General features: G+C 40.4%; 1 protein-coding gene across 2 annotated transcripts in view; it reads right to left on the reverse strand.

The window, feature by feature from the left end:
* Positions 1-6,756: 6,756 nt before the first annotated feature.
* LOC108714628 (protein SSUH2 homolog) overlaps positions 6,757-27,541 on the reverse strand; it is a 31,512-nt gene continuing 10,727 nt past the window's right edge. For both annotated transcript variants that reach the window (XM_018259021.2, XM_041590805.1), the window contains 7 exons: positions 24,349-24,470; positions 24,187-24,249; positions 20,580-20,656; positions 19,875-19,961; positions 16,628-16,733; positions 15,481-15,591; positions 6,757-7,255 (listed from right to left, as the gene is read on the reverse strand). In XM_018259021.2, coding sequence (XP_018114510.1) covers positions 7,115-7,255; positions 15,481-15,591; positions 16,628-16,733; positions 19,875-19,961; positions 20,580-20,656; positions 24,187-24,249; positions 24,349-24,470 — 707 coding nt within the window. In that variant the 3' untranslated portion in view covers positions 6,757-7,114. The remainder of the gene's footprint in view (positions 7,256-15,480; positions 15,592-16,627; positions 16,734-19,874; positions 19,962-20,579; positions 20,657-24,186; positions 24,250-24,348; positions 24,471-27,541) is intronic.

Consider the following 27,541-nt stretch of genomic DNA (forward strand, 5'->3'; position numbering starts at 1 on the left):
GAGTGCACAGATGTTTCTCATTCTTCTAGATCTTATATCATATTTTTAGTGGAAAAAGTTTCCAAAAAATGCTGGTATCTTTTCCTTTTTCTCAGCCTGCAAAAGTCCATTTAAAAAATGTTTGGGTAACCGGGTTCCCCCATACATTTTCTAACATATGGAACTCTAGCGCGTCTTCGCTTTGATTGCCAAAGTAACGCTAGTGAAAATTCGCCAGCATTTGGTGCCGTGGAATTTTCACCTAGCAAATTTTCCCCACTAAGTAAATTTACCCCTAAGATGGAGACTAAGGGTTGTTATGGCTTAACCACACGATGCACGTTCTTCAGTTCTGACGCTATGAGAGGAAGCGGATGTGACAAGACGGATGTGCCGAATATAATGTAAGTAATACAAACTGCTTGCGTCGAACACGACATGACTGTCGGATGAAGACGCAACGTGCGGTGTTCAAATCCGACAGTCATGACGTGTCAGATGCACGCAGTTTGTAGGTGCAACATTTCTATTACTTATATTATATTCAGCGCATCTGTCTCCTCGCATGAGCATCCTCTCAGCGCGTCGGATCTGAAGAAGACGCACCGTGTAGTTTATTATTGTGTTTGTTTAGGTGCAACTAGGGATGCACCGAATCCACTATTTTGGATTCGGCCGAACCCCCGAATCCTTCGTGAAAGATTCGGCTGAATACCGAACCGAATCCGAACATATGCAAATGCATATGCAAATTAGGGGTGGGAAGGGGAAAACATTTTTTACTTCCTTGTTTTCTGACAAAAAGTCACGCGATTTCCCTCCCCACCCCTAATTTGCATATGCAAATTAGGATTCAGATTTGGTTCGGCCGGGCAGAAGGATTCGGCCGAATCCTGCTGAAAAAGGCTGAATCCTGCCCAAATCCCGAACCGAATCCTGGATTCGGTGCATCCCTAGGTGCAACATGTTGCATTTTCACACAAGCTCAGCATATTCCACTTGAAAAGATTTCAGCTATCAACAGAACAGAGGGTTGGCTTTGGAACAGAAAAAATGCAGTAAGTTGCAAAAAAAAAGGTATTTATCAAAGGGTGAACGTGAAAATTCACCATTTGATAAATACACCTTTAAAAATCCCATAGAAATGAATGGAGATAGGTGGAATTTCACTCTAGAGGACTGTTGCAATCTCTAACTCTGATAAATATACCCCATAGACTGTAGCAGAGGAACCCTGAAGGTAAGTTTTGGTTTTCATGGAGATCCTGATGGAAGAGGGCTCCATCTTTAGTGGCATAGGGCTGCTGGCAATGTGAATGGGGACAAAGGACCATAAAAGCAATAAAGAGAAACAAACATCAATAAGGGGTTTACTTCCCCTTTAAGCATAGCAACCAACTCAACAAATGAACTAACTGCCTGAGAAAAAGCTACTGATTCATTTTTAGCTAAATGCTTGTGCTTTATACATCCCCCAAGAGAAACGCTTGCCAGCTTGCCCCTGCACTTCAGAAGCTCCACTTAGCAGAAGATATTACAAAGAGGGGCAGTCTACATCTGAGGGAGTGCAAATTAGGTTTTCCTTCTACACATTCAACTGGCAGTTTCTTGCAGAAAATTCGATTTGTAAATAAATTGATTCACATTTATTCCAAACAAAGTAGCTAGATTCACTGCTAATATGGCATCCTCAGCTCAGGGTAATCCATTGTGTTTGCAAAGCGTTAAAGCCAACTGTTCTTCTAAGCTAAAAGCATGAACACAATGACACATGCAAACAGTTTATATGCAGGAGTTAAAGGGGTTGTTCACCTTCAAACAACTAGTTGTTATCAGATAGATCACCAGAAATAACGACTTTTTCCAATGACTTTCTATTTTCTATGTGTCACGGTTTTTCTAATATTGAAGTATAAAGTGTCATTTCTCTCCTTCTGAAGCAGCTCTGGGAGGGGGGGTCGCCGATCCTGTAAACAGTTCTAAATTGATACATTTAGTTGATACATTTCTTATCTTTGTCCCTGCTGAGCAGAATCTCTGGGTTTCATTACAGGCAGCTGTTAGAATTGATACAATTGTTGCTAATACTCCAGAGATGCTGCTGAGAAATGTATCAACTAAATGTTGCAAAATTGTAACAGTTCAGAATCTGCACCTGGATTACTGAGCTGCCAGACTGAAACACCAGAGACAGGAACATTCAACTTTAAACTTAGATTTTGGAAAAAACGTAAAAAATAAATAATGGAAAGTAATTGGAAAAAGTCATTATTTCTAGGGAACAATCTAAAAACAACTAAATTGAAAAAAGTGTTTGGAAGGTGAACAACCCCTTTAAGCTTTCTAGAGTCAACTGGCTGCTTTTTAAAATAGACTTTCCTGTTGTTTAGAAGACTATGGTAGGAAGGTGATTATACAGAAAGCCAAAGATCCATCTGGTTTATGAGACCACAGAAAAAGTCTACAGGTGTCCATAGGCAATGCAGGGTATGACTAAGCCTCTATGAGAAAGTGCGCACTTCAGGCACAAAACACGTCAGGCTTACATATGTTCTAATAAAGATTTTTACTTTTTTTTATAAAAATGTTTTTGGCTGCTACAGGATGACCTCTTACTACAATTGAATGCCTCTTTGGACCCCACTAGAGAACCTGACACAAGGGTCCACATAACAATCAGATGTAGATGTGCTAAATATTATATGTGTATTAGGAAATCCAGACAGAGCTTTAAAATGAATGGCGCTTCGATCAGCCAATCAGTGATCACCATGTCATACTCTGCCCCCCAGACTGTCACCTGACCTCACCAAGCTCAACCCCTGCCCAGGCTGCGTGTAGGCAAAATGTGGCAATCCTATTACTAAATTACAGTTGGTAGGGGAAGCTGTTTCCGTATTGGGTGTTACAGTATTCTCCTCGCAGTTCCATAACTGGTCAGGAGGGGTGATTGTTCTATTCTACATGCAGTGGAAGCACATATGTGCTCACTCTCTCTTTAAATTCCAACTGAGCAGGAAGGTGGATGAAGGTTAGCACCTGTGTGGAGGCAGGCCCAGTAGAATCTAGTGTGAAGATATGTCTATAATAGCTCACCATAGGATTGAGAGCTAGGGTAGTTAGTGAGCAGCCTGATGCTCCTACCAAGAAAGCAGAATGATTAGAGGTATGGGTGTGCCACCCTCAGTACAGGGACCTAAGTGTACAGACTTTCCTGCCTAAGCTCTACTCGGAGGGCCTGATACTTGTGGTTGACTATCCACATATTGATTACTAACCACTTCTGAAGCTACCATCTGTGAGTAATGCTACTGTATGATTTATGTCTATCTATAAAGGGTTGCTTTTGGCTGTAAGAACCACTGGTGTCCATTGCTTTATTGACTTCTGAGAGTTATAGTTTTGGTGTTTAGCAAGTGAGGGTTATGGAAGATCCCTCATAGTAAAAGTTGATCCAGGCACTGGTCCGATTGCCATCTTGGAGTCAGGAAGGAATTTCTATTCCCCTCTGAAGCAAATTGGAGAGACTTCAAATGGGTTTTTTTTCCCTTCCTCTGGATCAACTAGCAGTTAGGCAAGTTATATATATATATATATATATATATATATATATATATATATATATATATATATATATATATACAGTAGACTTAAAAGGTTGCATTTGACGGATGTGTGTCTTTTTTCAACCTAACTTACTTTGTTACAATGTAAAAGTTGATTTAGCACTGTCTTACTGTGCTGTCAGCTAGTTTAAAATGAAGGACGAAATTTTAATTCATAGGCTTTGGTCAATAATATCTGGGAAAACCTTAAAATAGCAAACAGAGCCCTAAATATTAGTGAGTACTGCAGACAGACAGTAATAACGTACCCAAAAGTGCTTTCTTCTATGCTTAGTGCACACGGCTCTATTAAACCTATAAACCTACAGATCCAGTTACAACTTTAAATCTCACATATGAAATACTATTCTTTCAAGAAATTCGAGTATTCCCAGAAATTCTCTTCACTGCGGAACCTCCCAGCTTCCCCAATCTCTGACTCATAGAAATACAACTGAAGCTGGGAATCTTTTCCCATTGTTTTTATCAACTTCCCAACACACGTTACATTCATTTCCTAATTTAAATCTGTTCCAAATTGGGCCCAGTCACATGTTATTCAACTCTCGAGCATGAAGCCCTGACAGGCAAGCCACCACCTCCCAAATCAAGCTGTGGTGCAAATGTGTGCACGCATGAACTCACAGATGAAAGTGGGGTCACTGACAGAAATAATTAGGTGCCTTCAGACAGAAACTCACATTAGCAGGAACACAAGCACAGGGGGAACACGCAGGCATTGATGGGCTTCCTTGGCAGCCGCAGCAAACGCTCACATTCTCTGTGTAAAGGGGGAGACTGAACGGCTGCAGTTGCAAAATTTAGTCTGATATTTCTGCTGATCTTGATTTATTCCTGAACAGAGCCATATTGCAGCTTCGTAGACAGGATAACAAGCTATCAGGGAGCAAATGTGGGAGAGAGATTGGGGAAGGTGGAGCAGGGGTGTCCCAGCTTGAATCTTGTAAACAGTGTCGGACTGGGACACAAGGGGCCCACCAAAAACCCTTAGACCAGGGACCCACCCAAAAACCTTGAGACCTTGAGAGTATTATTTTCTTCCTTTCCTTGCTCAACCCCTATTCTCCTAGTCTCTTTTCTTTACATACTATAACCCATTATTCCATCTATTTAGCCTCTTTATTCTCATAGAAATAGGGAATGGCCATGAAATGTTTAGAAGCAGGAGGACCCACTGACACCTTGGCCCACCGGGAGTTTTCCTGGTATCCTGGTGGGCCAGTCCGACACTGTTTGTAAAGGGTTTATGGAAGAAAAGGAAGGTTATGGGAGGTTGGTGCATTTGTGCCTTTGCCCAGGAGACGACGAGTGATTAGACAACAGTAATATTAATATACATTACAAGATATTTTAGGAATGTTTAACCTTTGACTTTTAAGCTGTTGTTTAACTGCAACTGACAACATTAGCTCTCTGGGATTGGTGCCAGTTGCAGTTCAGCAGCATCCGGGGATTCCAATCCAATACCTAAAATGAACATGTTTATTTGCACAAGTTCCCGCCTTCAGCATTACCCCTTTTTCTCTAAAACCAGGCCTCCTGGTATCTGTAAACTGTCTATATCATTTCTTTATTTTTTTTTCTGTGCAACATGCAGATCTGTGTGTCTGTCTCTCGGCTCCTCCCAGCTCTTTACTCAGCAGAAAAACATCTGATTTCATTGTCTGATGGTTAATACTGGATGGACAGTATTTATCTTGCAAACAGATTCAAGCGATTCCTTAAGATGGTCCGATTATATATTCAATATTTCTGTCCCAAGCTTTGTTCCCTAGATAATTTAAACTGAAAAAAAACCCCAAAAGATTGGTTGCTATGGATTACTGCCCGAGTGAATTATTGCCTAGTGTTACTAAATGACCCCAGATGAGATTTATGAGATTTTAGTTAGGGCAAGTGAAGCAAGAAAGAGTGGAGGGATTACAGAAATAGTAGGAAAAAGATGGCATTAATAGCGCAGTATGTTGAGAGTAAGACAAAATCAAATGAATAATCATTGGTTGGACAGTCCTCCTTAATATGAATAATAGGACCTCTTAATGCAAGATTTGTCCAGTCTGTTTTGCCCAGGGGTCCCATCACAACCAAAGGCTGCCCTGGTCCTACTGTACTAATGTGAATGAAACAACTGCTTAAAGGGTGAAACCTATAAAATACACCCAAATTGCACTCCCCGGTAAAGATTATCCTGTGACCTCTATATACATCACTAGGGTCAATATCACCAGGAGTTAACTGTAGTGAAGCAGACATTCCTTTCATTTATATTGATCATCCCGCACATGAATCCATCAGACTATTCATCTCAACAGCTAGGCAGGGAACAGGAGGCACTTCTGCTTGTTTGCAGATATATGGATATATGTGCTAATATTAAAGGGGCAATATATACAAAATATAAAAATAATCATTGAATGTTAGTGTGTGTTCTGTTAAAATGGGGCTCCACCGCCATCTTGTGTCTATTTTTGAGTGCTGCACATGACAGTCCATATACTTACAACTTCCAATAAGCACACCCGGCTTTTAGCATATAATAATACTGTTAGGTACAAAACACCAGCTTGTGTTGAGTGAGTGCATCAGGCCCATGTGAGGTCACAGACAATCCAGTATTTTGCTAATGGAAAACTGAGAAAGCTGTGTTGAGTTGGAGGGATGCAGTTGTTTTCCTCTAGATGGCAGCGCAGGAATGAAAATCCAAAGCAGAGCGCTCTGTAGAGTTAAAGGGCATGTAAAGGAAAAAAAATTAAATCCCATTTTTACTTTCTTTAATGAAAAAGAAACCTATCTTCAATATACTTTTATTAAAAAATGTGTACCGTTTTTATAAGAAACCTGACTGTATGCAGTGAAATTCTCCCTTCATTTACTGCTGTGGATAGGAATTGTCAGCTGATCCCTAACTGCTGAGCAGGGAAACAATCATACTTATGAACAGCAGGAGGGGCCCCCACCTTACTTCCTAGCCATGCAGAACTCAAGCAGCTTTGTTTATGACGATCCCTAAGCAGCCCAGACCACACTGAGCATGTGCACAGTCTTAGTCTTGCAAAGATGTTTAACAAAGTTACAAGATGGTGACCCCCTGTAGCCAACTTTGAAAGCATAAATCATTTGTTTGATTAGGCTTGTGGTGCAGTAAGTTCATGTTTATATTTAGTATACAAAACACAGCATTTCTAGCCTTATTCTATTTTAGACTTTACATGCCCTTTAATGCTTGCTCAGCGCTGGTTTTTCTTGTGCATCTGAGAGCTGTTCTATATTCTGCATGTGCCGACAAAGGTACAACCAGGGCATTTTACAACAAACTAGATGCATATTTTGCGTTCCTTATTGCAGCAGCATTTGCGCCTAACCAAAGGAAATTGAAACCTAGGATACTACATATAATGGATTTCATCACTACAAGCCCTTACACCCAGGAGAATACAGCCAGTATTAAGGCACTCTGCTAAAACAGAATTCTATGAATAAAAATCCGTTCCAGTTGATCTCCATGCAGTTTACATGACTGTGCAGTGAAACTTCTGTGGATAGTTCTCCAAGTACACTTTGTTCTCTATCCCATACACATAGTACGTGTACTCCTTCTCCTTCCAATTGTAATGCACTCGTGTAAGGGGCAGCCACTCAATGCTTTGCCTCTGTGGGGGAAAAGGTATGTGGCACGTTTAAGTTGGATTTTTTTTTTTTTTAAGTTTTTATTTTAACAAATTTTTCAAATACATTACAGTGCATTACAATACCACAAACATAAACAGATAAACAAAAAAAAGAGAAAAGAAAAAAGAAGAGAAAAAAGAAATACAAAAATGTAAAGTAATAGTATATAAAGATATATAGGGGTATATGGGACCCTGATTAGCTCACCCCTGGGTACCTCTGCCTTCGCTGTCACTCCCTCAGGCCATGTGTCTAACCTTTTAAGGTTGCTAAAACCGGTTATAAACCAAAATATTTTAAATACCTCCCTTGCCCCCTCCCCGGTGCGTTCCTTACCTTGCTACTAAGGAGTCTCCCTGTCTTTCTGTTTTAAACAGCATCCCTTTTAGCTTGGTTTGTTAAGATACCTAACCCATGGACCCCAGACTTCCCAGTACCTGTTACTCTTATTGTGGATAATATGTGTTATTTCTTCCATTTTTCTGATATGCTCTACCTCTTGCTGCCATTCCATACTACTTAAAGGGCCCCTCTGCTTCCAGTGTCTTGGAATTATTGACCTAGCCGCCTCCAGCAGGTGTAAGGTAAGTGGGTCCCTTAATAGACTCTTTTTGCCCATATCATAACTTAGCAAGATCAGGGGGGCATTATCCACTGACAGATCATTATTAGTTATTTCTTTTATTACATTAAGGATTTTGCCCCAATAATCTTGCAGTTCGTTACACTTGCACCATAAGTGCTTATGTGTCCCCTTCTCCTTCCCACATCTCCAGCAGAGATCTGTTTGTGCAGGAAACATCTTATTCAGCCTAGTTGGAGTAAGATGCCATCTAGAGACTAATTTAAAATTCATTTCCCTTACTCTCACAGCTTTAGATGATTTATGGGCTTGTATCACAATCTTTTTCCACATCGCATAGGGAATCTCGATACCCAAGTCCTTTTCCCATTCGCTAAGAGCTGTATCTTTGCCCGGAGAGATATTTGATATTAAAAGTTTATATGTGTTTGATGTTACTTTGTTGGGGACCTCTTTACTTTCCAATGATAGTTCCCAATTAGTCATTTCCCTGTCCCATTCTTCCTCTCTGCATTTATAGATGTAGTTTTGCAGTTGGCGATAATTCCATACATCCCTAGCCTGTTTCCCCCATTTCTTCTGAATTACAGCTAAAGGAACCAATTTCTTTTTTTCCAAAAGATCGCTAATCCTCGTTTTTCTCCCCTCGAAGGTCCGCCAATTCCCAAATGCACCCCTCTCCAGGCTAGGTGGGAAAGAAATGTTATTTGTCAAGGATTGTAATATATAGGGCCTCCTTGTCAACTTTAGCCTAATTCTATTGCCATACCAGAGTGTGGTAAATATTAAAGGGTGGGTTTTCACCTTATCTGATATTTCTTTTGGCTCACACCATAAATAATTTGATAGGGGTATCCCTGCCCACTGATTTTCTATCTCTGCCCACTCTTTCTTCCCTTCTTCTCTTGCCCATTGTTTAATACGAGTAAGATGGGTTGAGATATAGAAAAACCAGGGGTCTGGAACAGCTAGCCCCCCACGATATAGTGGTAGAATTAGTTGTTTATACTTAATCCTAGCTTGTTTGCCCTTCCAAATGAATTTTATAAATATAGATTTGATTTTTTTAAAAAAGGCGGCTGGTAGGCTAATTGGGAGAGCTTGTAGATAGTAGTTCAATTTGGGCATCAAGAACATTTTCAAAGCTTGTACCCTTCCCATCCATGATAAATTTATTTTATTCCATTTAATTACCTTTTCCTGTAATGATAGCATTAGGGGGGCAAAATTACTATTATATAAGTCAGACAAATTTGGAGTTAAGTGAACACCCAAATATTTGATATAACCATTTGCTTTTTTAAAAGGAAAGTTATCTATTAGGCTGTCCATCATGCTTTCTGGGGTATTAACATTCATTATATTCGATTTTGTGAGGTTCACCTTAAAATTAGAAAGGGATCCAAAATGTTCTAAAAGTGATAAGAGGCTAGGTAGGGAGGGCAACGGATTTGAGACTAAGATTAGCATGTCGTCCGCGAATGCTATTGTCTTGTATTCTTTCTTTTCATACCACATACCCTCTATCTTTGCCTCCAATCTGATATGTGAGAGGAGTGTCTCAATTACCAGAACAAATAGCAAAGGAGATAGTGGGCAACCTTGCCTAGTACCATTACAGATATGTATTGGGTCGGATAGTTTACCATTCACTTTGACTCTAGCGTATGGGTCTTTATATAAAGCTAGGATGCGATTTATTGTAATCTCCCCTATTCCAAATCCCCTCAATACTTTTTCCAAATATAGCCACCCCACTCTATCAAATGCTTTTTCAGCGTCAGTTGTAAGAATTATAGTTGGAGTATCTGCTTTGTGCCCATTCTTTTGCCCGATTCTCAGTAATGATAAAATTTTATAAATATTGTCTTTTCCCTCCCTTTTAGGTATAAACCCGGCCTGGTCCTCATGTATTAAATCTGGTAAGTATTTTTTCAATATGTTTGCTATTATTTTCGCATATATCTTTAAATCTATATTTATTAGGGAGATTGGTCTGTAACTTTCACAGAGCTGGGGGTCTTTCCCCTCTTTTGGGATAATTATAATGTTGGCTTCTTTGTGGAACCCGCAAACTCCATCTATTGTATTATAGTATGAACACAGCAGGGGTATTAATTCTATTTTATACGTTTTATAATACAGAGCGCTGAAACCATCCGGTCCAGGACTCTTTTCCACAGCCAGCGAGTCTATGGTGTCGCTTATTTCTTGTGGTGTGAAGGGTGAGTCCAATATATTTCTCTCCTTTACGTCAAGAGTTGGTAAGTGCGCTTCCTCTATAAATTTGTCTATTAGATTCGATTTATCGTTATAGTCGGCCCCACCCTGTAGTCTATATAATGTTTGGTAGTACTGCTGAAATATTTTGACTATGCTTTTTGTGTCGTAGTAAGACAAATTTTGTTCCTTGCCTTTTATTGCTGTGATATGAATTGTACTATTCATTTTTTTTAGCTTTTGAGCGAAGTATTTATTACATTTATCCCCCAATTCGTACCCTTTTTGTTTGCTATTCATATATGCTTTATATGTGCCCTGATCTAATATTGCTTTCAATTGAATTCTTTTCCTTTCCAATTGCTCTAATATGTCTTCTGTTGCGCTTCTCTTATGTGTCTGCTCCAAATGCGATATCTCTTTAAGTAGGTTATTAATATGTTTCTCTTTTTCTTTCTTTAGGTTGCTACCTAGAGCAATCAATTGTCCTCTAAGCACGCACTTTTTGGTTTCCCACAATGTCGCCATCCCCACCTCTGGCCCTGAATTCTCCCTTAATATTTGTTGCAACATTGTCCTTATTTTACCCTTTGTGTCTTTATTATGTAACAATAAATCGTTGAACCTCCATGTGTAATCTTTGTCGTTTATTTGAGGTATATTCAGCTTTAGCAAGATTGGGTAGTGGTCTGAAAACAAGTTTGTTGTGATTTTAGCCTCCGTGACCCAATGGAGCCCCCCTTGGGAGACGAATAAATAGTCTATCCGCGTGTAGACCCTGTACTTTTTTGAAAAGTGTGAATAGTCCTTGTCTTTAGGGTGTTGGACTCTCCACGTATCAACCAAACATGCCTCTTCCAATTTTTTTTTAGGCTTTTAATCCCCTTGTGGGATAAGTGGCTTTTCCCATTGGAAGAGTCCAATAATGGGTTAAGCACCAGGTTAAGGTCCCCTGCCATTATTACTGTCCCTTCTTTAAAATTATTTAAATCGTCTAAAAACTTTTTTAAGAATTTTACCTGTGCTGTGTTAGGCGCATACACGTTGGCTATCGTGAGTTTGGAGGCTCCTAAATTGCCCTTTAATATGATGTATCTGCCCTCCTTATCTGTTTTCCTATCATGGATTACAAATGGAAGATCTTTATGGATCATTGTCAAAACCCCAGTTGCTTTTTTCTCGGGATTATTGCTGTAATAAACCTGTGTGTACTGTTTATCCATTATCCTTGGGGTGTGTCCCTCCTTAAAGTGTGTTTCTTGCAGCAATATTATATGTGCTTGGAGTTTTTTGCACATATTGAGAATTTGGCTTCTCTTAACCGGTTCGTTCAGCCCATTTACATTATAACATACTACTGAGCACATTCCCTTACGAAGTGCTTTGCTTTGTCCTGTACCCTAATATTTTTTCTCTCTTGTCCTGTAGCAACAGCTCTGAAAAAATTGTGATCCATCCGGAAAAAGGAATTAAGCTTGGGGCCCCATACAGAAAAAACAAAAAATAAGATATAAGAAAAGCACATAAAAAAGTTAAGAAAAGTGAGAAATCCCACTTGCATGGTGGGAGATCCAATTGCCGCCTCAGACTTATAGAGGAGATGTCCTCTTGCTGTTCCCCAAGGGCGGCAGGGTGCGCCTAGGCGCAATTTTTGTGGGGAATGATAGCTGCAATTAAGCTGTCTCCTTCCAGAGAAAGCTGAGATCTTCTTCCACTTAAGCCTAAACCTAGATGGGTTGCTTGCCAGAGCTTAACCTTTTTCTACCCTTTTTTTTTTTTTTTTTACTTCCTTACCTTCCCCCTCTCCTATTTATCCATGATATTCCAGCTTATCCTTATCCTTTAATCTTATTGCTGAACTGCCTCGCTGTTACCTTCCCCCCCTCCTGAAAAGGGGAAGTACAAAAAAAAACCTCTAAAACTTTGCATTGCGTATCTGCGTTACTCTTTAACCTTTACAAGAAGTCCTCAACTCTTGGGGGCCTCTCGGGCGAGTTCAGCGAGTAGCGGCCCTCCAGGGTTTTTAGTGGTTAACTATATCCGTGTCCCGCTCCTTCCCTCCCCTGTGTTTATTCCCTTTGGTGTATGGAGATCAAGGTGACCATTTCCCTACCTCGCTTAATTGAGGTGATTTATCCTGTGAAATAATATAGCCCGTGCTGTGTTACTTCCCTCGCCTGAATAACCCTGTGTTGATGTAGTGAATCTTATTTATTCCAACCTTCTTTATGTGCCTGTCCTGTGCCCGACTTACTGTCTTTGTGTAGTGCTTTTAAGTGCTTGTCTGACCCCTCAGTAATCCCTCTATGAATAATCCTCCTTCCCACACACTTCCCTGTGTCTATATCACAGTGGCCCCCTTAAATTAACATGCAGTGGTAATTCCCCTTGAGGGCCTGCCCATTCGCCCACCCGCCTGGTTGAACTGCTCCCCCTCCCTTTATTGTGTATTAATAGAGGCTTTGTTTATAAGCATAAAGGAAAAGAACAGCAGCAACATACAAAACTTCCCTTGTGACATTTCTTTACCACCCCTCCATGTATGCATACACCGGGGTTGCGGGGTTGACGTCAGCAAGATGGCTGCACGCACCTAAACTACGATGGGAGCAAGCCAGGGCTTTGGATAGCTGAATGAAGTACCCTTAAACAAATAAATAAAAAAGTTTTTACTTGGAGCGAGTCGAGGAGGTGACGAGGTGGCAGGCTGTGTTTCGGAGGACCCTAGCGAGGGGAACGGACGAGGCAGCTGGAGTAGGCAAGCGCTCGTTGAAGTCCGGGTGCCGAGGCGAACCCTGCGAGGTCCCGCGAGAGAGGAGGAGGAGAATCACAGCGCCAGCCCCATACACAGTGCCAGCCGTGCGGCGAGGAAAGGGAGAAAGGAGGAGAGAAGGCCGGGAGAGGAGCGCTCTCACTACCTGGCTGGAAGAGGGGAGGTCCTCACACGTGGCTCCCACACGCCAGCGAGCCAAGAAAAGCAAGTAAGCAGGGCTCTCACAGTCAGGCACTCCTACAGGCGGCACCAATACACCTAAAAGCCAAGTAAGCGGGGGAAGAAGGCTAATAGGGGGCCAGACAGACGGCACCGCAGGTTCCACGATATCTGGGCAGAGAAGATTGGGGGAGGCGGTGGGAAGGCAAGCGCCATAGGCTCTCAAGGCCCCTCAAGTCTGAGTAAGCGGGTGGAGACTGTTATGAAAGTGGGACATCTGCATAAAAGCAGGGTACAGTCTACAATCCCCTGCCTATATTGGGTCTCGAACGCCACACTCGCTTGAAAATCATCTCGCCCAACCCCTGCACACTACCCAACACTCTCTCTGCATATATCCTGCTTTTTCTATTAAAGTACAACTTTAACCCATATTGAAATAAAGAGGGGTTTGCCTGTAAGAAGGACTGCATCATAACCCACCATTTGTTCTATGCGCAAAATACCTGGTCATACGCTTGCACACCATTCAGCATTATCTCTGCATAAAATCCACTTTTATTTCTACAACATAATCATAACCTATATTGTTATAAAGTGGGGTTTGTCTGTAAGATGGACAGTATTATATTTCACCATTGACTGTATGCTCTAACCGGCAGCCACTTGAAATATTGACAACAATTATCGTATTGGATTACCAGACCCCCACTATTATTTGGAGAATCATCCACAGCCCTCACTTCCAGTTTGCAAGTAACTCTCTGGGAAAGGAGGGGGGAGAGGAAAGATCCCACAAAGGCATTTAAAAAAATAACCTCCTCAAAGGCGAAGAAGGCCTTGTTATTAAGGCACAAACCAATTACAGGGCAGCATTAGCAGGAAATCAACAGAGGTAAAGGAGGATGGGGAAACTACATAAAGCCAAAGGTGAAAAGGAGAAAGCCAAAGAGAAACAACAAATCCCTGGGCAAGCGGAAGTAGCCCCAATGTTCATAAAAGGGAAAGCAGCAGTGACACAAAGGAGAAAGACACCTGTAAAAGTCCAGCTAGAGGAATCTACCGATACACTGCAGGAATCCTCTGATCACGAAAGTGAAAGCGAGGGGGAAACTGATATAGCCTCATACCTGACTAGGCTGCCCTCTAAAGCCGATATAAGATTAATGCTGCAGGAAGTAACCACCACAATAAAGGAAGAACTAAAGGACCTGAAGAAGGACTTCGAAACCTTGGCAAATAGAATGGAGGAGGTTGAAAAAATACAAAGCAAGATAATTATAAATCAGAAAACAATACACAAGACGGTGATACTACACAACTCTCGGATAGAGGACCTACAGCGACAAATGGAAGATCAAGAAAACAGAGGAAGGAGAAACAATATAAGAGTAAGAGGAATGAAAGAACAGGACAAAGATGAGGAATTGAGAGAAGTCTTAAGTAAACTGTTCACAGGTATTCTGGAAGGCAAACCGGTGCAAGAAATGGACATTGAGAGAGCCCATAGGGTTCAAAAATCGAAGTCAGCACCATTAAATGCAACCAGAGACATTGTATGTTACATCAAAAGCTTTACACTAAAGGAAGAGATACTAAAGAAGGCAAGGGAGAGAGGTACAATTATCTTTGAGAATTCCTCATTGAAACTCTTCCAAGATATTTCATGGAGTACATTAAACAAACGCAGATTACTGAAGCCGGTGACAGCAGCCCTTAAGGAAAGGGACATACAGTACAGATGGGGCTTCCCCTTCTCTCTAAGTGCGAGTAGGGAAGGACAGCAAGCAACGATTCGTTTCCCAAAGGACACAGAGAGATTCTTGAAGAAGATGAAGTTACCGGACTTGGACTTACCAGGCTGGATAATAGATGAACCGTGTGAAATCGACTGGGGCTCGTTACAACAGAGACTATGGCAGGACTCAACTAAAAAGATTTCGAGTACCCTGACCCCTAGAGACCTAAGCGAGAGCTCAGATAAGGCAAGCAAAGGAAGTTAGGGGGGCCCGCCCTACAGGATGGGTAAATATGACTGTCTTCCAGAGACTGGGAGTTTAAATGGTTACCAATTGTATTTTAAGTTGGATTTTAGTATGATGTAGAGAATGATATTATGAGACAATTTGCAATTGGTTTTCATTATTTTTGAGGATTTTTAATTTTTATTCAGCAGCTCTCCAGTTTGCAATTTTAGAAATTTGGTTGTTTGGGTCCAAATTACCCCAGCAACCATAAATTGCTATGAATAAGGGACTAGAATGTGAATAGGAGAGGGCCTGAATAGAAAGATGAGTAATAAAAATAGCAATAACAATAAATGTGTAGCCTTACAGAGAATTTGTTTTTGATGGGGTAAATGACCCTTATTTAAAAGCTGCAAAGAGTCAGAAGAAGAGGGCAAAAGCTAAAGGGAAAAAAAGTTCTCACCCCAAAAATATTGTTGGAAGATTGGTTTCCATAGCACTTACCTGTCTCAGTTTAAGGACTGGAGAAGAAGAGAGCTCAGACTGATGATATTCCAAAGCCTCCTGAGATGTTGTATTTATGGACTGTCTATGGAAATTAACTATCGGCGGTACCTAAGAGTCAAGATTAAAAAGCACTTAATTTGCACAGTGCATGCCCAAAATGTGAGGCCATGTGTTATACCCAATACATGGGTTGTTAACCTTCCAACACTTTTTTCAGTTCAGTTGGTTTCAGATAGATCGCCAGAAATAAAGACGTTTTTCAATTACTTTCTATTTTTTGTGTGACCATTTTTCTAATATTGAAAAGTAAAGTGCCATTTTTCATCTTCTTAAGCAGCTCTGGGAGGGGGTCGCCGACCTTATAAACTGTTTAAAATTTTTACATTTAATTGATACATTTCTTATCTTTGTCCCTGCTGAGCAGAATCCCTGGGTTTCATTAAAGGCAGCTGTTAGAATTGATAAAATAGTTGCTCCAGAGATGCTGCTGAGAAATGTATCAACTAAGGGGCATATTTATCAAGGGTCAAATTTCGAATTTGAAAAGCTTCAAAATTCGAATTCAAAAAGACCAACCGAAATCAAGTCCAAATTTTTGGGTTAAATAGGTCCATTTTTGATCGAATAGGCCCGTATTCGGCTGAATTCGAATCGTTCCAATCGAAGGGATATCGCATTAGATCGAATTCAATTCAAAGTTTTTCCCTAAAAAAAACTTTGATTTTTCAATGTCCAACCAGGTTCTAGGAGGTCCCCCATAGGCTAAAACAAAAATTTGGCAGGTTTTTGATGGCAAATGGTCGGACGAATTTTTAAAGAGACAGTACATGATAAATTTCGATATTCTATTTTTTTTTCAAATTCAAATCGAATTTGGACTATTCCCTAGCTCATAATTCGATTTTTTTTTCAAGATGAAAACTTTTTTCAGTTCAGTTGGTTTCAGATAGTTCAACAAAAAATAAAGACTATTTCCAATTTTCTTAACGCTGCATCTGCATCCGACAGTCGTGTCGCGTCGGATCAAGTCGCATGCGTTTTGCTGTAGCGCGTCGGATCAAGTCGCATGCGTTTTGTTGCAGCGCGTCGGATCACCACAAAATCGCTCGTGGAGTTCTACCCTCAATCAAGAAACTATTCTCACCAACAGCTGCTCATCTGTAAAGATCTTCTCTCCCTTCACCTTCTTGAACTTATCCGTAGGGAAATCTGTGTTGTGATCATCTACATACTCATACAGGATAGTTTTCCTGCAAAAGAGAAACAATTAGTAAAAAACTCCACATTAAATTTGCCAGTTATCTAATCTGTTTTATCATGCTGAGTTTTTAAACAGACCATCACTGCTTACTAAACCCAACTGAAATGCCTGTCAACATTCCACTCTTAGCACAAGCTAAACTTGCTCTGCAGCTTAAAGAAAGGGGTCATTGACCCTGGAAGTGTTTGCACCCCTTAGTGCTTATTCAATTGTCACTTCCACTTTTAAGGAAGTAGATGCAAACTCATATTTCAATTATGGGAGTTGTCATTATTGCCCCTGGTTGGATAATATGCCCCTTGGCCAGTTCCTCAGAATTAAGAGGAACTGCACAAGAGACAATCTGTTGTTTTGAGTGGAAGATTGAGGGAAAGGGGATATCCTGAACAATGTATTAAGAAATCGAGAACAAAAGCAGAGAATAGAGATAGGTCATAACTCCTAGGTGCAAATTCATCAAGGGTCGAATATCGAGGGTTAATTAACCCTCGATATTCGACTGGGGAATGAAAATCCTTCGACTTCGAATATTGAAGTCGAAGGATTTTGCGCAAATACTTCGACGATTAAATCCTTTGAATCGAACGATTCGAAGAATTTTAATCCAACGATCGAAGGATTATCCTTCGACCTTCCCCATAGGCTAACATTGAGCTCGGTAGCTTTTAGGTGGCGAACTAGGGGGTCGAAGTTTTTTCTTAAAGAGAGAGTACTTTGAACGATTTATAGTTCGAATCATTCTATTCGAAGTCTAAGTCGTAGTCGAAGGTCGAAGTAGCCCATTCGATGGTCGAAGTAGCCAAAAAAACACATCGAAATTCAAAGTTTTTTTTTCTTCTATTCCTTCACTCTAATTTAATGAATGGGCCCCCTAATCTCTAGAGAAAAAGAGAATAGAAAGGGTAAGGCTGTCCCTATAGTATTAGATTTTAATGCAGATAGCTATAAAGTAAAAAAAAAAAACGAATTAAAAGAAATTGGGAAATGTGGAAATAAGACAAGGAATTAGCACCTTTTTATTCTGGATAAACCCAAAATAGTCTATAGAAGGACCAACAGTTTGAAAAAAAATGTTGGCACTGTCTAAGAGAAAATAAGATTAAAACAAAGAAAAGTTTTGATTTTCCACTTTTATTAGGCATGTTCATATGTATTTATTGTAAATATGTTTAGAAGGGCAGAACAATCAACTTTGGACATGGGGAATACAATATTGGTGAATTTTATAACTGCAAGTCATGATATGTAATATATGGTTTACGGTGTGATTTGTAACCTGTATTATATAGGGAAAACCATAGGACCATTTACAGTGAGCGTATGTGAACATAAAGGAGCTATTACAAGATCAATATCTATGTTGGATAGGAAATGTCAGATACCAGCTCTTTATAAGCATTTTGCAGAAGAAGGGGGAAAATTTGAGGGTACATGGATAATGGTTATTAAAGGTATTCTGGATAGTGACCGAAGGAAGGGGGGTGATATGGAGAATTTATTATTGAAGTGGGAACAACAAATTATATCTGAATGGCAAAATATATATCCTTATGGGTTGAATGAAGGATTCGAGCTGGCCCCCTTCTTGAAGAGAAGGTAATTTGTTGCTAAGGTTAATGGAGTCCAGACTAGTTGGTTAAGATGCCCCCACAAACATTCCAACCAATGATCAGTTGTACCACCTTATTAATGTTTTGTAGGTTGCAAGGGGAATGTCTTTATAATTTTCAATTGGTAAAGTGCCGGAGGAAGCTCATTATAGAGCGTAGCACAACTGTATAAAAGTTTATTATAAACTGCGTATACATTTCAAGGTGGAACACATGCAGAAAGCAAGCAAGACGCCATAGTGCGGAAGGTATCAGAAGGGAGGAGGCTGATATCTAATTGTGCGGATTGCGGATCGGCAGAACGGAGTGCAGAGTGGAGAAAGGCCACTAAATATATAGGAGAAGGAGCACAATTCTAACCTTGGATGTGGGAGATATTGTTTCTAATTTACCCTGAATTGTTTGCACGGATATAGCGTCAGGGGGAAGCCCCGTGAGGGGTCGCTGGTGCTATTGAATATTTACAAAGTGTGATGTGACTTTATTTTGGGCTAAACATCTTGCCCTGAATTCAGCTCCTAAAAAGGCTTAAGTAATACATGACCTGAGACTGTGTAGCTCTATTAGGGTAGGACTCCACGAGCGATTTTGCCGCGATCTGACGCGCTGCGACAAAAATAAGGTACAAGATAGAATTGTCACATGGTGTTGCAACGTTGATCGAACGCGACACGACTGTCGGATACAGACGCTGCAGCACGTTGGATCGCGACAAAATCGCTCGTGGAGTCCTACCCTTAATCAACGTAAAATCTGCATAAATTCCAGTTATAAACTTTACTGGTACTAGACTATTAAATGATCAACCTCTACGCATGAATTTTAAACTAAATACAAGCAATGGACTAATATAGTTTATGAATTCCTTCCTGATTAATGGTTTTAATTTTTTAATGCAACTTTTTGAATACAGCTATTAATTGTTTTATGAAGAAAGGTTTATAGGAAGGTAGGCCGGCCAATTTTTAATGATTGTATAACATCAGTAATTCTGAATACTAATAAACTGTTTAAACTCATTCAATAAGCACCTGTACCCGGGGGGCTCTAAACCCTGCACCTTGTGCCAGAGCTTCTGAACTTGCACATGTGAATGATACACATTTTAGGGCAGATAAGGGTAGGGAGGATACCTACAGTACTGCCTTATGAATACAGTGCTGCAAAATGCAGGCAGCACTTTATTCCTGTGGGAAGCTGTGTTATAAGCAGGGCAGGGTGCAAAACAGTAAAAACATATGATTTGCATCTTTTTGCAATTTGCATTCAACTCCAGCAATGGTACATGAACCCCCTGTATGTTTCTTATATTCCATGATCTATCCTTAGAGGCAGAATCAAGTATGATCCGATCAATATGTCATCTCAGCAAAGCTGTACAGAAGTTGCTTCAACTGCATGTACAGTATTGGCTGATGCCTCAAGGATAATCTTGTGTTACTTACTCTCTGGCACCCTGCCTGTCTACACAATTGCCAAATCACCCTAAAGATTCAAAAAGTCATATAAAATGTTCTTACCATGTGACGACCAGCTGAGTAAAGGACACAAGTTGCTTTTTACCAGAGCAGACATTGCAAACAAGAGTCCCGTCGTAGCACACACAGCTGTGGGGGAAAGAGTATAAGGATAACTAGCCTGTGGCTCTCCATTGGTTGCTCCACAATTTAGTGACATTAGGGGGAATGTAATAAAAGTCAGTAACGGAAAAACTATTCGCAATGCAAAAAGTTATGCCTTTGCTCGACCAAATTTTGCTTTGTGCGAATTTAATATAGCTTTAATGAACCCGGAAACTGTTTAGCGACCACTTCCGACAGTGGAAGACCGTTTGCGAATTTTATAGCTTGAGTAAATAGTAAATGTAATAAAACTTCTTACTGAAAAAGTCGCTATGTTTGCTCCAAAAGATTACGACACCTTCAAGCCCTTCTTACGAGTGCGCAATTAAAATTTGCAATGTAATAACAGTTTAAGGAACAATATTACATTTGAGATGTGGATTTTTATTTTTGTTTTGCTCTTTGCGACTTTTATTACTTTCCCCCAATAGAATTCTGGTACCCACATAAGGAGACAGGTCGGGCACATTCTGTCAAAACCAGAGACTGGCCAATTAAATTGTTTCAGCTAGCAGTTGTAGGTGTACATCTCCATAGCATTCTACATTCAGTAATCAGTTATCCTAGATGGGGCATTTATATGGTGCCATGATAATGCCTTACCTTTGGGTCCCAAAGTCACCGCAGCTGGTGCATACCTCATCACAACGCGTTATGCCATAACATGCTACACACCTGACCTGTCAGTTGCACAGAGATATTATATTGGTACAGTTCACTAGCAATTATTAAAATGGTTGGATATGTATCAGTTGATAGAGTACTGTAAGAATTCTTGCTACATTTGATATGCTTTAGTCGAGGGTGTAACTACAAAGGAAACAGACCCTGCGGCTGCAGAGAGGCCGCATGAGGCCCTAATTCATATACAATTTCAATAAATATTGGTAAAACAGGACAACCTCTGGATATGTTTGGGCCATAAAATGAATTTGCTGTGGGCCCAGTAACATCTAGTTACTCCACTGGCTTTAGTCATTGTGATTTCCTCATTAAAGGGCATGTAAAGTCTAAAATAGGATAAGGCTAGAAATGCTGTATTTTGTATACTAAACATAAACATGAACTTACTGCACCACAAGCCTAATCAAACAAATAATTTATGCTTTCAAAGTTGGCTACAGGGGGTCACCATCTTGTAACTTTGTTAAACATCTTTGCAAGACTAAGACTGTGCACATGCTCAGTGTGGTCTGGGCTGCTTAGGGAACGTCATAAACAAAGCTGCTTGAGTTCTGCATGGCTGGGAAGTAAGGCGGGGGCTCCCCCTGCTGTTCATAAGTATGATTGTTTCCCTGCTCAGCAGTTAGGGACCATCTGACAATTCCTATCCACAGCAGTAAATGAAGGGAGAATTTCACTGCATACAGTCAGGTTTCTTATAAAAACAGAACACATTTTTTAATTAAAGTATACTGGAGATAGGTTTCTTTTTCATTAAAGAAAGTAAAAATGGGATTTTATTTTTTTGCCTTTACATGCCCTTTAAATAAGTAGTAGTGATAAGGTCCAACATGAGTGAAACTGCCCCTGTACCTAACATCTGAGCATCTGCTTAATACAAAGCTCCGTGAATGCATATACTTTTATATAGTATTCCAAGATACTCAACTTCTTTTTTCCCGTGGAATTTTTGTTGATATATGTTAGAAACGGTCATCACCCTAAACAAAGCGTTTGATTTCCAATGCAATGTGATGTGTAGCTGGTCAGGTTAACCACTGACCTTTAGCCATACCTCCCAACTGTCCCTTTTTCGGAGGGACAGTCCCTCTTTTGATAGCTCAACCCGCAGTCCCTCATTTGTACTGGAAAGTCCCTCTTTTCTCTGCACTGAACAGCCAGAAAAAGAAACAAAGTTTCTCACTTAATTGGCTTTTAGCAGAGAGCCCAGAACAGCTAACAGGTGCAAATAAGATACTTTGTAACAATTTTGAGACACAAAAACACAGTTTAGATAAGGAGAAATATTTTCAAACTTTCATAACCTGCCAAATTTTGTAAAACAAACATGGTAATTAGGGGGTGTGGCCACAGAAAGGGGTGTGGTCAAAAAATTTGCTGCGCTACGTGCAGAAAAAAATTTTTTGTCCCTCTTTTTACTTCCAAAATGTTGGGAGGTATGCCTTTAGCTCTTCCAATTTGCTATGCAGCATATGATATAAAGGCAGGGTCGGACTGGGCCTTCTAAAACCTTCTTTTCACTGCATACACAGCGGGCTCTAGGACCGCTCCTCCAGTCTATGTCCCACTGTGGCTCCGCCCCTCCCACTGCTCTCGTGCTGCTGCTGCTGCTGCTGCTGCTGCTGCTGCTGCTGCTGCTGCTGCTGCTGCTGCTGCTGCTGCTGCTGCTGCCGTGCCGTGTGTGTGTCCCAGCACAGTCAGCATTGAGTTTGTGTGAGTTGACTTCCTCTATCGAGTGGGAAATCAGTAGGGTTGGTGCAATGTGCTGGTGGGTGTCAGATGAGTTGGGGACAGTGTCATTTGGTCCCATTGTACAGTGGGGGCGGGGCTAAGCTGTGCTGTTGAGGACATGGGGCTGCTGGAATACACAGAGGAGATTCACTACACGTGAGCTCTCTACCTGCCCTGATTGTGCTACATCCCTTTGTGCCTCTATATGCCCCACAAACAGTGCTCTTCCAGTAGATAAAGTGTAGCATCTCCCTGACATTTCAGTATAGAGATCCAGAACTCTGGCAATGAAATAGTGTTAGGTACTAGAGTTTCCCAACTTCTATCTATTGATAATCTTTTAGACCTACACTGTACTTATACTTACTTTAATTGTGTGCACATTCGTGAAAGGTTGTTTCATTTATCTATTGTGCTTAAAGGAACAGTAACACGAAAAAATGAAACTTTTTTAAAGTAATTAAAATATAATGCAATGTTGCCCTGCACTAGAAAAACTTCTGTGTTTGCTTCAGAAACACTACTATTGTTTATATAAATAAGCTGCTGTGTAGCAATGGGGGCAGCCATTTAAATGAGAAAAGGCTCAAGCAGATAGCAGATAAGCTCTGTAGAACATAATGTTATCTGTTATCCACTATTTAACCTGTGCCATATAGACTTTTTTCAATTTCCGCCATTGCTAGACAGCAGCTTCTTTATATGAACTATAGTAGTGTTTCTGCAGCAAACAGATCAGTTTTACCAGTGCAGGGCAACACTACATGATATTTTCATTACTATACAACACTTTAATTTTTTGGTGTTACTGTTCCTTTAACCATTTGTATATGTTTTGGAAAGGATAAGCACTAGTTGTGGGCAGCAGTGTTTTTGTAGTTGACCAAACGAAGCAATTTGATAGGGATTATTACTTCAGACTAAAATTATTGCAGAGTTGTGAAGCTTAGTTCAGCAAAATGTACAGAAAGATCCCATAAACTATGGCAGCATAAGTATTCCCCTGTACTAAGCACAATTCAGCAGGAACAGTCCCCTATGTTTGCTCATAGTCTGTACAGAGATATCCTATAAAACTATGACAGCATAGGTATTCCCCAGTACTATGCACAATTCAGCAGGAACAGTCCCCTAAAATGTACCATAACATTATGGCATAGTAATTCCCCATTTTTGAGGTGACTCTGATAAACGTAGGTTGGCACCTGTAAGTGGACACAGGTGGGCTTTGTTCAGTTTATTTTTGTGTTTTGTGAGGCAGGGTCATTTGAGACATTGCATTTAATTCCATTAATTATAAATTAGACTATAGTGTTAATGTTGCTTTACTGTAATATAGGGATAATAGAAGTCTGAGGGGTTCTGTGACCATATAAAGGCACAAGGCTGCAGGATCTTTAACATATTTTACATGAATTACACTTGAGTCAAAAAGGCAGCTCTTTATGTAAATATTTTTTTGCAGTTTTACCCCAATATATGAGTGGATGTGTACAAGACCATTGCGTGTTTACATGTGGGCTGCTTTGATTTTTTTGCCCGGGCTGCTTTTTACCCCCAATCCGGCCCTAGCCAGCGGGACACCAGGAAAAAACCTTCTATCCCCATAAAAAAAAAACAATTTGCAGCACTCTGTAGGTTTGTAACCCGGTGGGCCCCCAATGTCCAGTCCAACCCTGTATAAAGGTATGTGTGCACCATTATTAATGTTTTATATCACGCTAAGAAAATCAGGGGCCCTAATAGCCCTACCAATGGGAATGTATTTGTACTGCACCTATTTATAGAAACTCACCTTGCCAGATCCAGAGCACACTTCGCATTTGATTGTGCCTTTCCCATTACAATGGTCACAGGTCTATAACATAAAGAAGAAGTCAACCGCCATGAAGAAGCTAGAACTGATCCCAGCTATACAACTGCCCCTTGTAGCAGCTGTTTACCAGCACTGAGTTACCTTTATAGAGGTTGTGCCAACAACTGGCATTTTCTTCACATCATCCTTAAAGAAAACTGGACGCTGTACTTGGATTTCCCAAGCTGATTTAGGAACTTTGGCTCCTTTGTCATCTTTCTCACCTGGGTGGGGTAAAATGGACAGCAAAATAAATATTCCTACACCCAGACTCCAATGTCATATTCTACCTTTCATAATTATACCCTTCAACATTAGCTTTTGATCTATCTGTACATGTTTTTGGTGGTTTATTTTCCCATATGGACCAAATAGTCTATATATAAATAAGGGACAACAACCACCAACTGAAATGAAGATGGGGTCTGTAAGAAGAAAGCTAAGTAACTCCAGCATCATATAGAGGGTGTTTTAGAATTACTTATATTAGATATAAACTATTGTAGTCTTTCTACAATACAGTATTTCCAAAGCAAGTCAACAGTACATTATATTTTAATTACTTATAAACACTTTCATTTTTTGGTGTTACTGTTCCTTTAACAATATTCACAGCACCACCTTGTGACCATTTACAGTAAGTACAACGCACAAAGTTTATGAATGCTGTTACATATATTTCAATATATGTGGTCCCTGTTTGTTATAACTAAGGTAAAGCACTGCGTATCTTGTCGGCGCTATATAAATAAATGATGATGATGATGTATCCAAGCACCCATATCATTTAACTGAATTATATCTGACATAAAACCTGTATAAGCCAGTAGATGTCCATATGTGTCTGCATACTGGATATACACTGTCTTGCAAAAGTATTCACCCCCTTGGCTTTTTACCTATTTTGTTACATTCCAACCTGTAATTTAAGGGCTATTCCACACGGGGAGATAGCCTTGCGTTTGCGGTCGCGGCGACAAAGCGCCGCGCCAGTCGCCGCGACCGGCGCAGGCGACAGTTTTGTATGGGCGCCTATGTAAAAACGCCTGTGCTAACCACACGAGGCGATGCGCTTTTCAACAGTCGCCTGAAAATGCCTCGCCAGGCTTTTTCAGGCGACTGTTGAAAAGCGCATCGCCTCGTGTGGTTAGCACAGGCGTTTTTACATAGGCGCCCATACAAAACTGTCGCCTGCGCCGGTCGCGGCGACTGGCGCGGCGCTTTGTCGCCGCGACCGCAAACGCAGGGCTATCTCCCCGTGTGGACTAGCCCTAAATGTTTCTTAATCTTATTTTATGTGATGGATCTGCACAAAATAGTTTAAGTTGGTGAAGTGAAATGAGAAAAATGTATATAAAAAAGAATAAAAAAAATAAAAAATGAAAATTGGCATGTGCGTATGTATTCACCCCCTTTGCAGTGAAGTACAAGAAAAATGTATATAAAAAAGAATAAAAAAAATAAAAAATGAAAATTGGCATGTGCGTATGTATTCACCCCCTTTGCAGTGAAGTCCCTAAAAAATCCTGGTGCAACCAATTACCTTCAAAAGTCACATAATTAGTGAAATGAAGTCCACCTGTGTGCAATCTAAGTGTCACATGATCTGTCAGTATAAACATACGTTTTCTGACATGATACCACAACAAACCTGCCAAGAGGGGGCCACCCACCAAAACTCACAGGGGGTCATTTATAAAGTTTGCGCAGCGCATATTTTTTAGCAAATGGTTGTATTGCCCATGTTTTTTCCTGAACGCTAAAAAATTGCACTGCTGTGCCCGTCTTTCCGTATTTTGTGAATTCACATTGTGAATACATTTTCGCAAATGGCGCACTGAGTTTGCGCCCAATGTGCAAGGTTGTTGCACATTGGGCGCATATTTAAAAAGCTCTTATAGACATTCGCATTGTGAAAGAAAATTCTGTTTGCACCACACTTATTCAGCTTTATAAATATAACCATGCACATGGCAAATATATTCACTTTGCGAACCAATCTACCTTGCGCAAAGTTTATAAATGACCCCCCACAGACTGGGCAAGGAGGGCATTAATTGAGAGAGGCAGCACGGAGACCAAATGTAACCCTGAGAGAGTTTCAGAGTTCCACAGCAGAGACTGGAGTAACGGTCCATAGGACCACAATAAGCCATACACTCCATAGAGATGGGCTTTATGGAAGAGTGGCCAGAAAAAACGCCATTACTAAAAGCTAAAAATAAGAAGGCACGTTTTGAGTTTGCCAAAAGGCATGTGGGTGACTCCCCAAATGTATGGAGGAAGGAGCACTGGTCAGATGAGACTAAAATTGAACTTTTCGGCCACCAAGGAAAATGCTATGTCTGGTGCAAACCCAAAACATCCCATCACCCCAAGAACACCATCGCCACAGTGAAACATGGTGGTGGCAGCATTATGCTGTGGGGATGTTTTTCAGCAGAAGAAAGGGAAAGATGGATGATGGAATATTTTTGAGCAAAACCTTTGTCAGTCTGCCTGTGATTTGAGCCTGGGACAGAGGTTCACCTTCCAGCAGAACAATGACCCGAGCCATACTGCTAAACTGCAACACTCGAGTGGTTTAAGGGGAAACATTTAAATGTGTTGGAGTGGCCAAGTCAAAGTCCAGACCTCAATCCAATTGAGAATCTGTGGTCAGACTTGAAGATTTTTGTTCACAAACAAAAATCATCCAAACATGAAGGAGCTGGAGCAGTTTTGCCATGAGGAATGTCAAAAATCCCAGTGGCAAGATGTGGCAAGCTCATAGAGACTTATCCAAAGTGACATGCAGCTGTAATTGCCGCAAAAGGGGGCTCTACAAAGTACTGATTTTAGGGGGGGGGTGACAGTTATGCACACTGAAGATTTCTGTTATTTTGTCCTATTTGTTGTTTGCTTCACAATAAAAAAAACAAACAAAACATCTTCAAAGTTGTAGGTATGTTCTGTAAATGAAATGGTGCAAACTCTCAAACAATCCATTTTAATTCCAGGTTGTGAGGCAACAAAACATGTAAAATGCCAAGGGGTGAAGACTTTTGCAAGGCACTATATATATATATATATATATATATATATATATATATATATATATATATATATATATATATATATATATATATATATATATATACACTTTTTATCATTATAGAGTCATTCCTATGAATGCAATATCTCAGTAACTGCTCATTGTGCAATATGCAGGTTTATAGTAACAATAGGTAGGCACTAAGCTGGGATGCCAGGAAATTGAGAAACTTGTCCAGAAATTGACACCTATTCAGTTCAG

The sequence above is a fragment of the Xenopus laevis genome, chromosome 4L, assembly GCF_017654675.1.
Source record: "Xenopus laevis strain J_2021 chromosome 4L, Xenopus_laevis_v10.1, whole genome shotgun sequence".
Lineage (NCBI taxonomy): Eukaryota > Metazoa > Chordata > Amphibia > Anura > Pipidae > Xenopus > Xenopus laevis.